This window comes from Chiloscyllium plagiosum, unplaced genomic scaffold (genome assembly GCF_004010195.1).
Source record: "Chiloscyllium plagiosum isolate BGI_BamShark_2017 unplaced genomic scaffold, ASM401019v2 scaf_3965, whole genome shotgun sequence".
Taxonomy (NCBI): Eukaryota; Metazoa; Chordata; class Chondrichthyes; order Orectolobiformes; family Hemiscylliidae; genus Chiloscyllium; species Chiloscyllium plagiosum.
The window spans coordinates 1-12919 of record NW_025208097.1 but is presented as its reverse complement, the minus strand read 5'-3'; the positions used below and the strand labels follow the sequence as shown (position 1 = coordinate 12919).

Sequence of the window (12919 nt, the reverse complement as noted above, 5' to 3'; positions counted from 1 at the left end):
TAAGTAATGTCAGACAGCAAGAAAAACATCTTCACATTTTTAGAGACTTCATCAAGGCTGATGGGATGACCTGGACAATTATCTAACAGGAAACTATTGGGAAGGATTTGTTTTGAATGCCATTGATGACTCGAGGGCGTATTGTGCCAGAGAGAACCATTCCTAAAATGACAAGGGGACTTTTCAGTCACCTTCAATTTAAAACAAGCAGTGCCTTCAAAAGATCCTCCAAATCCAGTGATAAGAAAGAGGGTTAACCAGCAATGGCTTCCTCAGGCCAACTGCCCAGCTCAGGACTCATTCAAAGTCTCCTCCACTGAAATATCAAATTGTAAACATTTTCAGCAACTCATGATGACCATCTAAAAGTGTGAAGGCTCATTTGGGAAGGCGCCAATGTAGAAAAGCACTAACCTTCAGAGCAATGTCTGCTTGAATCTGGAGATTACACATTGGATTTTTTAGCTCACTTATAACCTACCAAGCCAGAGCACAATCAAATCATCCCATGGAAGAACTGCTGAAGAGAGACTGGTTGGACCTGTCTAATTGGAATTTACACAATATTTGTTACATTCAGTAATTATTTTACTTTCTAAGTTATTTCAGCGAGGAATGCACAGTGCAGTATCTAAATTTTACACTGACCTTTCCCATCAAGAAATGTCCACAGGAACCCAACTCTGGCTTTTGTACTGATTCTTATGGGAAATTGTGATTCGCTTGGAGTCATTTCACTGAAAGTTACAATTTTCAGGAAAGCATCCACAAACAAGGATTTACTCTGTGCAGTACTCCAGTTTTGATCTCACTAATACCCTGCAGTTATTAAACCTGATTTTCTACAAGGATACAGAACAGAATACAAATGTAAAAAATAAAATGCTGGAAATGCCAACTGATAACAGAAATCTTAGAAACTTAAGTCAAGTAGCATCTGTGGAGAGAATCAGAGTAAATATACCAGGTCGACAATCCTCGAAACTATTTCTTTCCACAGATGCTAACTGATGTGATAAGTATTCCCAAAATATTGCGATAGTTCACTTCTAAAGGGATGTGGCAAACTTACAAAGGTTGCAGACTAACCTATAAATGAAAATGCTATTGTAAAACCACTCAAAACACATTCACACCCACCTTGCTGACAACGTCTAAAATCTTATCACATCATACATCAAGAGAGAAGAAAAACCACAACTTCCAAAAAGGAGCATCCCACACCTTGCAAAACTATCAAGCCTCAGGCACACTGTCTTTCTGTCAAACTACCAGGTAAAATTTGAAGAAATTCACTGACTTCAAAATTATATTTCCCAGCACCTATAATATAACAAGTTCTCCTGTTCCCTGTGCAGTGTCTAATTCGAAACAAAGGATAGTAGAATGAAGAAATAATGAGCAGGAATGAGAAAGGAAGATGCAACACAGTGCAATGAGAACTGCAAGAGTACGACACATTGTTTCTCTTTTTCCGTTCTGCTAAGAGACATTGGGACGACAGCTCAAGTAATTTTAACCCGACTTGTCAGCAGGAAGTTAGTGGGATCAGATTGTCTGCCAGTGTTACACCCTAACCTACTTTTCCTAATTTCTATCAATACACCATATGTCACACTCAGTTAGTAATTTCAAACAGATTGCATCAAACTTCCATTAATTATTTTAGAACAAGGAAAGATAATCTTTCTCAACCTCTCAATTTAATGCACTTTCAGAAACTCTGAACTGCAGTGGTTTCGTAGCAAATATGTTTTTCTTTTCACAGACATACACAATATCCAAAGGTTGACATTTTTTAAAGAAAGAGGTTAACTGAATAAATTGAAATCTGCCTCTGCTATTCTTCGAATGTGCTGATCAAAAACAAAGGTTTTGATAAGCAGAAAAACATTAGATTAGTAGTCCAGCTAACTGGTATTGATACAGGTTGGGAAATACAGTAAGTGGCACATTCTTAAATTGCAACACCTGAATTCAGCTAAAAGTAACCCAGCTTTGTATAAAAATAATAACTGCAAACACAGGGTTTTGGAAATTTTGAGTCTTTGAACAAATAAGTAAACAAATTAAAATATCATTCTATGGATGCGTTTAATCAACATTATCATGGAAAGCGTTATTAGAATTTCATTCAAATTCTTAATTGAAACTTTAGAAATTTCAGTCATTTGACATTTCTATCAAGCACATTGAATGATTTCTGCAAAAATCACAGCACCAGCCAGTGGCCTGATTAGAAGGGGATGGGCAGTTTCCATTGCAAATGCAGAAATAGGAATTCACAATGGAAACGTTAACATAAAAGTGTGACAAAAAAAAGCAGAAAGTAAGATTTTGTAGACAAATGTAAACCTTTCAATAAAATACAATTGAATTTTCCACTATGCTAATGTGGAAACAACATTAAAAAAAAAACATATTAGCAAGTAGTTTTAATTTACAAAACCAGTCAAACACATCCTAACATGGTAAAATATCATACCTCCACCCATGGCACCCTCCTCTCGACAATCACCTGTCCAGCTTGCTGCATTAATTCTTGAACTATTAATTGATTCCAGCAAGGAAATGAACTCTATAAAGTTTGACTCATTTGGGATCTGCCCTTCTTTGGCCTCTAGATCTGACTTTGAAGTGGTTAATGTTCTTCCCTGATTGCTAGTACTTCCTCTGGATGTTCTGCTCAAGACCACATCTGCTCCTCCATTTGCACTAAGCATCGTGATATGCGTTTGCAGGGAGCAATCGGTCACAGCTTGCTCTTCATGCTGCCTCTGGTTTTCTATTAGACAATGCACAACTTTCAAGAAGGAGTCTGATACAGCTCTGGAATTGGATGATCGATATGAATTTTGGTGGTTGTGATGAGTGTGATCTGGGGAACAATAGGTCTGCGAATTAGTACTGGAAGAGGTTTCTATTGAAAGATTATGATGAGATTGCAAACTTGAGGTGCTGCCGAAACTAGTATGATCACTTATGTCCTCATCTTCATCTTTATTGTCCTTGGAGGCCACTGTAGTGGACCAAGACTCATTGCCAACACAAACAGTGGAGTCAGTACCAACACTTACTTGTTTCCTTGGCTTCTGCTTATCACACTGGTGACTGGACAGAGCCCTTTTAAGAAAACTGGAAGACTTTGGTCTGACAGCAAGATCTGCCTTTGATATGAACTTATCAGACCCTGTCATCTGCGTCCCTTTATTCACATTAACATACAAAAATGGTGAGGGTATTAAATCAGCATTATTAATAGTATCAGTGCTCTTTCTCGTAATTTCTTGCAGCCCCAGTAATGTAATGTCTGTCAAGTCTGAATCTTGCATATTTGGCAAACTTGGTGTTCGATTAGGACACTGAACTAAATTATTTTGATTAGTCCTAGGCTCCAAACTGTGAATTAAGTGCTTGCTGGAATTCTTATCACGGTAGAGTTCTACTTCTTTGCTTTCTGCAGGCTGCACCAAAGAAAAGTTGTTAGCTGGAACCCTTTCATGATCGGGATCATTCAAATCATCCTCTTTTGCTCTCAGATCGGTTATTTTGATCACTGCAGGGTTGGTACCTGGTTCACTTGGTGGCTTCTGGTCCCCACAATCAGCATGACCAGCAATATTCCCACAGGTTTCCTTTGTTTGAACGAAACATTTCTTGAAAGATTTATTTTCATCGGTAACAAGATTCCCATTGCACATTGGTCCCGGCTTAGCATTACCCGCTTTGATCACTAACACATCACACTTACTCTCTGATACATCAGTACACTGATGGTCTGGGTTTAATTTATCTATGAATTGTTCAGTAGACACCAGTTGCTCTGACAAATTGAGTGTATCCATCATCTCATTTGGGGTCCCATCGAAATTGGCCGATTTGGCAAATGATGCCACAGTACAAATCTGACCTAAAACACAATGCTTAGTACTTTCAGAACCATCTAATTGTCCTGTAGCATTAATAGTTGATTGGCATGGCACTGTAGATGGGGAAAGGAATGATGGCTGTTCTTTCAAGGTATCATACTCTCCTTTGGGTTGTCTGTTGGATTCTGCAGCTTGAGAAACCGTCTGATGGAAACACACTGTCGAATTAGACAGCATCAAGGGTGCTGCACTGTTCTGGATAAGATCTGCAATTAAAACAATTTATACATTTTACCAAAATGAAATGTAATGATAATTAATCAAAGCCATGTGAATGGATGTATTGATCTAGTAAACAAAGTATAAAACTCTTTTTAAACTCAAATACTGACAGATTAACTGCATTTCAAATAATACACTGATTTCCATTTCCTTACAAATTAATCTGGTGAAGATATCACAATCATTGAATTTTATTTAATATTAGTCTGGCACAAAAACAGGATGGAATTTTTATTACAATGGGGACGTGATACAGAAACATAGAAATCTACAAAATAGAAAGAGACTGTTGATCCAATTATGCCTGTACTGGCTCTTTGAAAGAATGGTTACGTTTAGTCCTGCACTTCTGCTTTACGTCCATGGCCCTGCAAATTCCTCACTCTCAAGTACTTGTCTAATTATAATTTAATAATTCCTTTTATAATTATTCAGTTAGTTACTATCACCTTTCCAGGTGCAGCATTCAAAATTCCAATGACTGAATGAATGATTTAGGATCATCTTTCATTTTAACTTTATGGTACTTGGTTATTTACCCTCTTGCCAGAAGGAATAATTATTCCAATTTACTCTATCAAAACCCCTCACTATCTTGAAAAACTTTCTTTAAGTCACCTCTTAACATTTTCTAGCCTAAGTAGGTCAGTTCTCACATTTCTAACTTTCTCATAATTGAAGTCCTGGATCCCTGGTGATATCCTTACAAAACGTCTATGACCTCAACTACCCTTGAGTGCAGTAGATGCCAGGACAGTGAATATGTTTAAGGAAGAGAGAGAGAGATTTTTAATTAGTAATGGGTTCAAGAGTTATGGAAGCAAGCAGAAAAGTTGAGTTGAAGCAGAGATGAGATCAGCCATGATCTTTTAAAATGGCAGAATAGATTCGATCGGCTGAACTGCCTTCTCCCATTCCTTGTTCTTCTGTTCTTATGAATGATCTGGATATGGGCATGTAGGGAGGATTCAAGTGGATTTAGACAGGTTAAGTGAATTTGTAATTATTGGCAGACAAAATATAATGGGAAAAAGTGAGCTATCCACTTTGGTAGAAAAAAAACCCCAAGATAGAATATTTCTTAATTTAAGTGTGTTTGGAAAATGTACGAATCTAAAGGAAACTGCGTGCCTTTGTTTATGAGTCACTCGCTAGCATACAGGTGCAACAATCAAGAAAGAAGGCAAATGGTATGCGGGCTTTCATCACAAGGAGATTGGAATACAGAAGTGAAAATGTCTTGCTATATCGAACCTTGGTGAAACCATTCATGGAATATTTCTTATTGAAGTGGAGATAAAGTTTCCAAGAGTGCAATGGAGACTCAGTAAAATAATCAATGGGATGAAAGGATCGTCTAATCAGGAGAGATTGAGAAAATTGGGCCTTGTATTCTCAGGAGTTTCAAAAAGTGCGAGATGGTCTCATTAAAATATACAAATTCTTACAGAATGTGCTACAATGGATGTAGATAGATGTTTCTCTTGGTTAAGTTTAGAACCAAGGTCTAATCTTAAAACATGAATAGGCCATTCCTCAGAATTTGGGCTGTCAGTTAAAACTGAGATAACAAGGAATTTCATTATCCAGAGGGTAGTGAATTGTTGTAATTCCATACCATAGGGAGCTGTGGAAGCTCAGTAATTTCAGCATGCTCAGGACAAAAATTTAGATCTCTGGAAACTAATGGCATCAAGAGATTTTGAGAGAATGTGGATAAGTGGCATTGAGGTTGACAATCAGCCTTGATTTAAATGACTGGTGGAGCAGGTTAGACAGGCTACATGGTTCATTCCCTGTTTGTATCAATCTTCTCTTTCGCCTCAAAGAATTTAATTAAGTCAGTCATGTTTATTCTTTAACAATTCCATGTTGGTTTTTACTGATTAATCCATGATTTTCAAACATACAGTTTGTTCAATACATTTTTCCAATAACGTTTTTGTCGTTTATGTTAAGATAGCTGGCCTATAGTTTCTATAACTCATTCTACCTTCTTGTATAATTATGTATCATTAACAACCCTTCAACGTCCAGTGCTCTTCCAGTATCTAAAGACTAAAAGATTGTGATCAATGCCTTGACTCTAAGGATAAACCAATGAGATCATTAGGGATACAGTAATAGAGGGGGATAAGGGAAATACCTTTATTGGGGATAGCATGAGAACACACAAATTTCAAAAGATCGGAAATGCAACTGGTCAGACACACCTGATTTTCTGCCCTTTTAAAATGCATTTATCTTCAGTGGAGACAAGAGTGCAAGACTGAGAATATTTACCTTCTCCTTCCCTCTTTAACATTAAACGAGCTCTGTAAGTTGGCTCAAGTGAGAGGACATTACTTTCATGAGCTGCAGTAAGTCTTCTGAAGTCTTTATCTGAAATTTACAAAATCACCAGTATTAATAACATATTGAGGGTATTTTATTCAACATCCAATCTGCTCTAAACATTAAATCAAAATAAAACTGTTATTTGAAGAACTGCATGTTTTGGCCCAATCCTCTTCAGATATTTACAGCATATTATTCAACATTTCAACATTTCAACAATCAATGCCAGAAACTCTGACTCTTAGTCACATTGCCTTTATAAGAGTTTAGTCTGTGTTCTCCACTCTTTAATAGACTTGAAGCTGTGGTTTCTCCATACAATTTTTGGTAAGCCCTATGGTCATTGTGTGATCAAAAGGATCTTTGGATGTTGTTATTAATTTTCTGCATATGGTATGTTGGCAAGGCCAGCATTTATTGCCCAATTCTAGTTGACTTTGAAAAAGGTGGGGGTGAGGCACTGCCTTAAATCACTGCAGTCTCTATGGTAAAGATGCTCCCACAATGCTTTTGGAAAAGGTGGTCTAGAATGACAATAAAAGAAGTGACAAATTCCAAGTCAGAATGATTGCATCTTGAAGAGGAAATTAGAGGTGGTTGTGTTCCAATGTACCTGCTGCCCATGTCCTTCTATCTCAAGGAAATCATGAGTTTGGGAATTATTATTGGACAAAAGCATTGGACAGTGACTGCAGTGCTTCATGAGATAATAGTATGGTTACTGTATATCAGTCACAGGCAGGAATTAATGTTAAATGAATGAATTGGCCAGAATTTAAGTTCAACAAAGATTAGACATTGAGGGCCATCAGCTGCAGAACAGTATTCAGCCACAATCTGTAACCTCATGACCCCACATATCTCCTTTGCTACTTTCACCAGCCAGCCAGGGTATTTAACCCTGGTTCAATAAAGGGTACAGGGGATCATACCTGGAGTAATATCAGTAGAAATGAGGTCTCAACACTAGTGTAGTTACAACACAGCACTACTTGGATCCAAAGGGCAGAGCTAAGTGATCCACAACCAGATCTAAGCCCTGCAGTATTGCAACATCATCTACTCCTCACACTAAACGCTCTACCGCCATTGGTTCGCCAAATCTGACTTAGTTACACAGCACAGAAACAAACCCTTTGGTTGAACTCGTCAATGCCAAAGTTTCCCAGAGTGAAATAGTCTCACTTGCCTGCATTTGGCCCATAGCTCTCTACCTTTCCTATTTATGTACCTGATCAAATTTCTTTGAAATGTCACAACTGTACCTGTATCTACCACTTCCTCTGGCAGTTCATTCCACATATGAACCATCCTGTGTGTGAAAAAGTTGCCTCTCAGTTCCCTTTGAAATCTTTCTGCTCTCACCTTAAACATATGCCCCCTAGTATTGAACACCCCCACCATGGGGAAAAGATCTTTGCTCTTCACCTTATCCATACCCCTCATGATTTTATAAACCTCTAAGATCACCCCTCAACCTCCTATGCTTCAGTGAAGAAAGTCCCAGCCTATCCAGCCTCTCCTTATAACTCAAACCCTCCAGTCCAGGCGACATCCTGGTAAATCTTTTCTGAACTCTCTCCAATTTAATAATATCTTTAATTTAGAAGGGTGACCCCAACTGTACACAGTACTGCAAAAGTGGCTTCACCATCATTCTGTACAATCTCAATGTGACACCCCAACTCCTATACTCAATGGTCTGTGCAATGAAGCACACCATGCTAAATGCCTTTATAATCACAGTCCACCTGTGACACAACTTTCAAGGAACTATGTCCCCATAGCTTTGTGCCGTTCAATTTTGGGCATTGTGCCAAACATTTCTCCATTCTTCTGTCTGCACTCATTTCCTGCAGGCAGCCAATTTGTTAATCTAATGGATCAGGCTTCAAAACAGCTCTGAGCTGCACTGTACTCACAGTACTCTTCTTCACAATAAATTCACACAGTTTGCCTGGGCTTGATTCAAACCTGCCCTTGTTGGTTTCCTAACCATCAACTGATGACCATCTTCCTCAGAGGTAATCTGGAATAGACTGCTGGGCAAGAAATAAGTGGAGATTTCTTTGGAATCAAGTGTCTTATGATAATTAGCACAGTCAATATTCCAGAGGAGACTCCAAACCCTCACTAGATTTAACAGGTCTATGGAAGCACATGGGGCAAGATACAGAAGGTTAACAACCTCATTAATTCAGTACAAAAAAGACAAGTGGGATGAGAAAACAGTAGAAGGATATGTTCAAATACCTTTCAGCGCTTCCGCATCTTTAGGATTTGTCGGCAAATCCTACTTGGAAGAAGCAAAGATTTCAGTCCATCATTTGGAACCGGATTAAAAAAGGCAACTTCATAGCATACTTAAATACCTGCTAATATTTCAAAAACAAAAATCCAAATCTTACTACAAAATTAAATCAAGCTATCAACTTGTACTTAGAGAACTAGAGCAGAGTTTAAGGAAATACAATGCTTCTAATTTGCAGAATTTGTTTGGGTGTGAAATTGACCAATTTATTTTTACACGAGTCTGAAAAGGTTGCTCCATTATAAGACTGGCAATTATAGAGGCATAGAACCAGTTGTACCGTATGGCAACAAACTTCTCCAAATCCATCTCAAAACACTTATTGGATGAAAGAGTACATCTAAACTGAATACTTTGGCTTTTAAAAACCAAAGTTCACTATCTTTGTCTACTTAAATTAAAAATTCAAGTACCAATATTAACATGCTATTATTTTTTTCTACTCCTCTATTTGAATGAATATTGAGTGAACATTGATGACATTCAATATTGAGGACAATTAACTAGGTCTAAGATGAAGAGAAGATACAATTATGAAACCACTGCTTTCAAACATTGTCATTTCTCCAAACAAAATTAAATAACCATCTGCATGTCAAATTCTTTCAGCTAGTTTCTTGGATGACATTATAAACAAATACTGTTCAAACAAAAAATGGATCTTTTTCCAGACATAGGGGAAAAAGGAAAACCAAGGTATTTTAAAATAATGCTTCTATCTTAATACCTTTCACTTTTAACAACAAGCTTTTTCAAAAGTTAATCAGCAAATTATTCCAACTCTGAATGTGAATCCCCATACATTTTCCAATATGCAAGTAGGTATGGGCCCTGCGTTTTCATTCGGAATTTGAATTAAGTTGAAACATTTACAAATTACACAGTCAAGACTTAATTTTCATTAAAGCAGTATGCTAAGTCAGACACACACGCTTGCACACACACACACCCGATTTGTAAATAAAAAATATATATTTTTGAAAAACAACTCTCACTCTACTGCATTGATAGGAAACTCTGATATGAGTCATCAACATCGATTTCAACAGCTGAATGCTGACAGGCAAGCCTCAAAATCAAAGCCCCAAACTATCTGACTAGCCAGGGTCTAAGCTGCAAATTAGGCTTTGATTGTCATGGTAAACTAAAATATATATTGAAATTTGATCTTTTCCTAACCACTTCATTTCTCCACCAGATACAGAACCTTTCACAATAGATGGTGAGCTATTATTGCACATTCTCTTGGTGACTTCTAAACAAACTGAATACTGTTAAAGGATCCATATGTATTTTATCAATTGTAAAATTAATGAAGGAAAGCCTTCACCTGAAATTATTTTCTCTCCCAATTTTATTTTACTTTCTCTTGTTTAGAATTGCATCAATTAGCACTCTTTAATCTTGTCACCGCTCCAGTAAGAACTTACCTCACCTCCACACAACACTAGCACAGGCCTGGTTAGTTCTCAAAACATTCCCACATGGACCAGATTACACATCTCTCAACACTTCAGTACTGACCAGAATACATCTCAATCATCCCAGTACAGAACAAGATACCTTTTATAACTCCCAGTACATGCTTTTTACCACACATGCACAAGTATAAACCTGGCTATTCCAGGCCTCTCAAAAGACCTCAACACAGAATATTAGTAAAGTCTCCGCAGACAAGGGTGAAATGTGAGAGAGCTCGGGAAGGGTTAGTCAATTAATTATCTGATCTTTTACTGTATATATATTTGCAGAGTAACATATTCCTGTTCTTGCTGGAGTATTTCCTTCCTGCGTCCGTGAAAGTGGATAGCAAAGGCATATAACACTGACAAAATTATCAGAAAACGCTTTAAGAGGAAACAGCAGTAGACACGAATGAGCCAAAGATCTACCTTCAGAGACAGCATTCATGTAATGGAATGGAATATAATATCATCATTCAGTATCTCCAGAATGCTCCCATAATTTCCTAGCTGGAAAATTCTTGGATTAGATGAGAGTTTAATTTGCATAAAAAGCTGTCCAAATTTGGTGTCAGGTCTAACCTGACCTCCAACTTCTTAGCATTAGCCATTGAGCAATACTTAACACAGAGAACAGCATGTGCAAATGGCAAGTATTTGTGTTAAAGGTAGTTGGGTGACACGTATGCTGACAGCAAAAATGCATGAAAAAGAATCAGCAGAAAAATTACCTCAATCACTCTTCTGAAAAAATTTATTAATTCATTATACAAACTGCACTGTGCCATCACAATACTTACAGAGTCATCACTGACCACAGGGTCCAGCATGGACTGGCAAGAGTTGCGGTGTACTGGTGGCTTTGAACTATCCCTTTTAAGAACAGTCAGATGGATATCTTGCATGCCATTCCTGCAACATCAACAAGACAAAGTCATTTAGAAAATACAAGCTGCATTAACAGCAACACAAAAAATATCCAGCAGCAAGATTCATGACACCATAAGCCAGGATCTTGGCAAGGTTTTACATCTACAACATATGTTATCAACACTTCACAACTTTAAGATAGACTTGAGTGATTAAGCATAATTGATTTAACTAATGCACTGCCATATCATGTCATGATCTGGAATGCACTGCCTGAAGCAGTAGTGGAAGCAAATTCAGCAGTAACTTTCAAAAAGGAATTGGATAAATAACTGATAACTTTCAGGGTTGTGTGAAGGAACATTGTACACCTAAGACACTAAAATAGGATTGTCTATTTGTCCATACAAAATGTGCATGCAAATCAATTTGTACACTTCCATGTTTTATTTGGTCCCTTCCTAAAGGACACTTTAATGAACCTAGCTACAGAAGAGATACATTTCTTATGTAAATTGCAAGTCTACACATTCAACACTAAAGGCTTCTGTAATTTTACCTCAACGGCTCTTCATGGCAGTGAATCCCACATTTTCATTACTCTTCGTAAAGAAATTTCTCCTGATTCACTATTGCCTATCTTATTTTTATGGCCCTTAGTTTTGGCTTCTCCGACAAGTTGAAACAATCTATTAAAGCCTTTCATAATTTAAATACCTTTATTAGGTCATCCTTCAGTTTTTCTTTCCAAAAAATGCACTATTTTCAGATAGGTACACTGTCAGCTCTGATATCGTTTTAACAAATTCCCTTTTTCATCTTTTTAGTGTTACGATGTCTACCTCATAATGGAGACCTGCACCTTTCATAGTGTTCCAACAGTGGTTCTAACCAAGGTTCCTTAAAAGTTAACATAACTTTCCTGCTTTTGATTTCTATCCTTCTAGATATAAAATCATCATTCTTGGCTTGCTTTTATAGTGAGGAGGATGCTCTTCAAAGGTTAGTGTGGACTCAGTGGGCCAAATGGCCTGCTTCCACACTGTAGAGATTCTATGATAATATAACAAAGGCAAGAGTCACTTGTACATTTCCCCCAACAGTAACTAAATGATAGGTGAAGTACAAAGGATGAAACAGTGGGAGCTTGTCAGAAAGGTATCGCAATCATCATGGAGGTTCTTTAATTTATTTGAATTTTACAATTCATCTGAGCGAGAGAAGACAAGACAAGTCCTAATCCAAGACAAGTATTTTAAACTTAAATGACGGAAGTAATGAGGGCGCGAAAGCAGAGACAGCTAAAGTGAACTAGTAAACTTTGATAAGGGATGAGTCAGTAGAGATGTAGTGGAAGACATTTAAAGGAATGCTATAGAATTCACAGAACTCCAATGAGATAGAACATTTCCAAGGGAGGACCCACCATCCCTGTTAATCAAAATATAAAAGATCAGACCAAACCAAAACAAAAAACAAATAATTACAGAAAGATCAAGGCCAGGTCAGAAGATTGGACTCCACATAACAAACAGCTAAGAATAACTAGAAGATTAATAAACTTACTAGCTAGAAATATAAAAAAAAAGTTATTATAGGTAGTTTCAAAAGTGAACAAAACGTGTTGGTTTCTGGGAAGTGTATCTGAGGAATTAATAATGTTAAAATAAGGAAGTTGTAGATGAATTGAACAGGTATTTTGCACTAGTTTTCACTGGAGAAGCATGGATTGAGGATTTGCTAACATACACAAGACTGAGTCAAAATTAATGGGAATTTTTCAGATT

General features: G+C 37.2%; 1 protein-coding gene across 2 annotated transcripts; it reads right to left on the bottom strand.

The window, feature by feature from the left end:
- Positions 1 to 1781: 1781 nt before the first annotated feature.
- Positions 1782 to 11169, bottom strand: LOC122546667. 2 transcript variants are annotated; one of them, XM_043685332.1, is made up of 4 exons: positions 11063 to 11169; positions 8742 to 8781; positions 6435 to 6533; positions 1782 to 4135 (listed from the first exon to the last, which is right to left on the bottom strand). In XM_043685332.1, the coding sequence occupies exons 1-4, from the start codon at positions 11165 to 11167 to the stop codon at positions 2436 to 2438; spliced, it is 1944 nt and encodes a 647-aa protein (XP_043541267.1). In that variant the 5' UTR covers positions 11168 to 11169; the 3' UTR covers positions 1782 to 2435. The 2 variants fall into 2 exon arrangements, with proteins under 2 accessions (XP_043541267.1, XP_043541268.1); XM_043685333.1 differs by lacking the exon at positions 8742 to 8781 and having other exon boundaries at positions 1786 to 4135; positions 11063 to 11119.
- Between the last annotated feature and the right edge of the window lie 1750 nt (positions 11170 to 12919).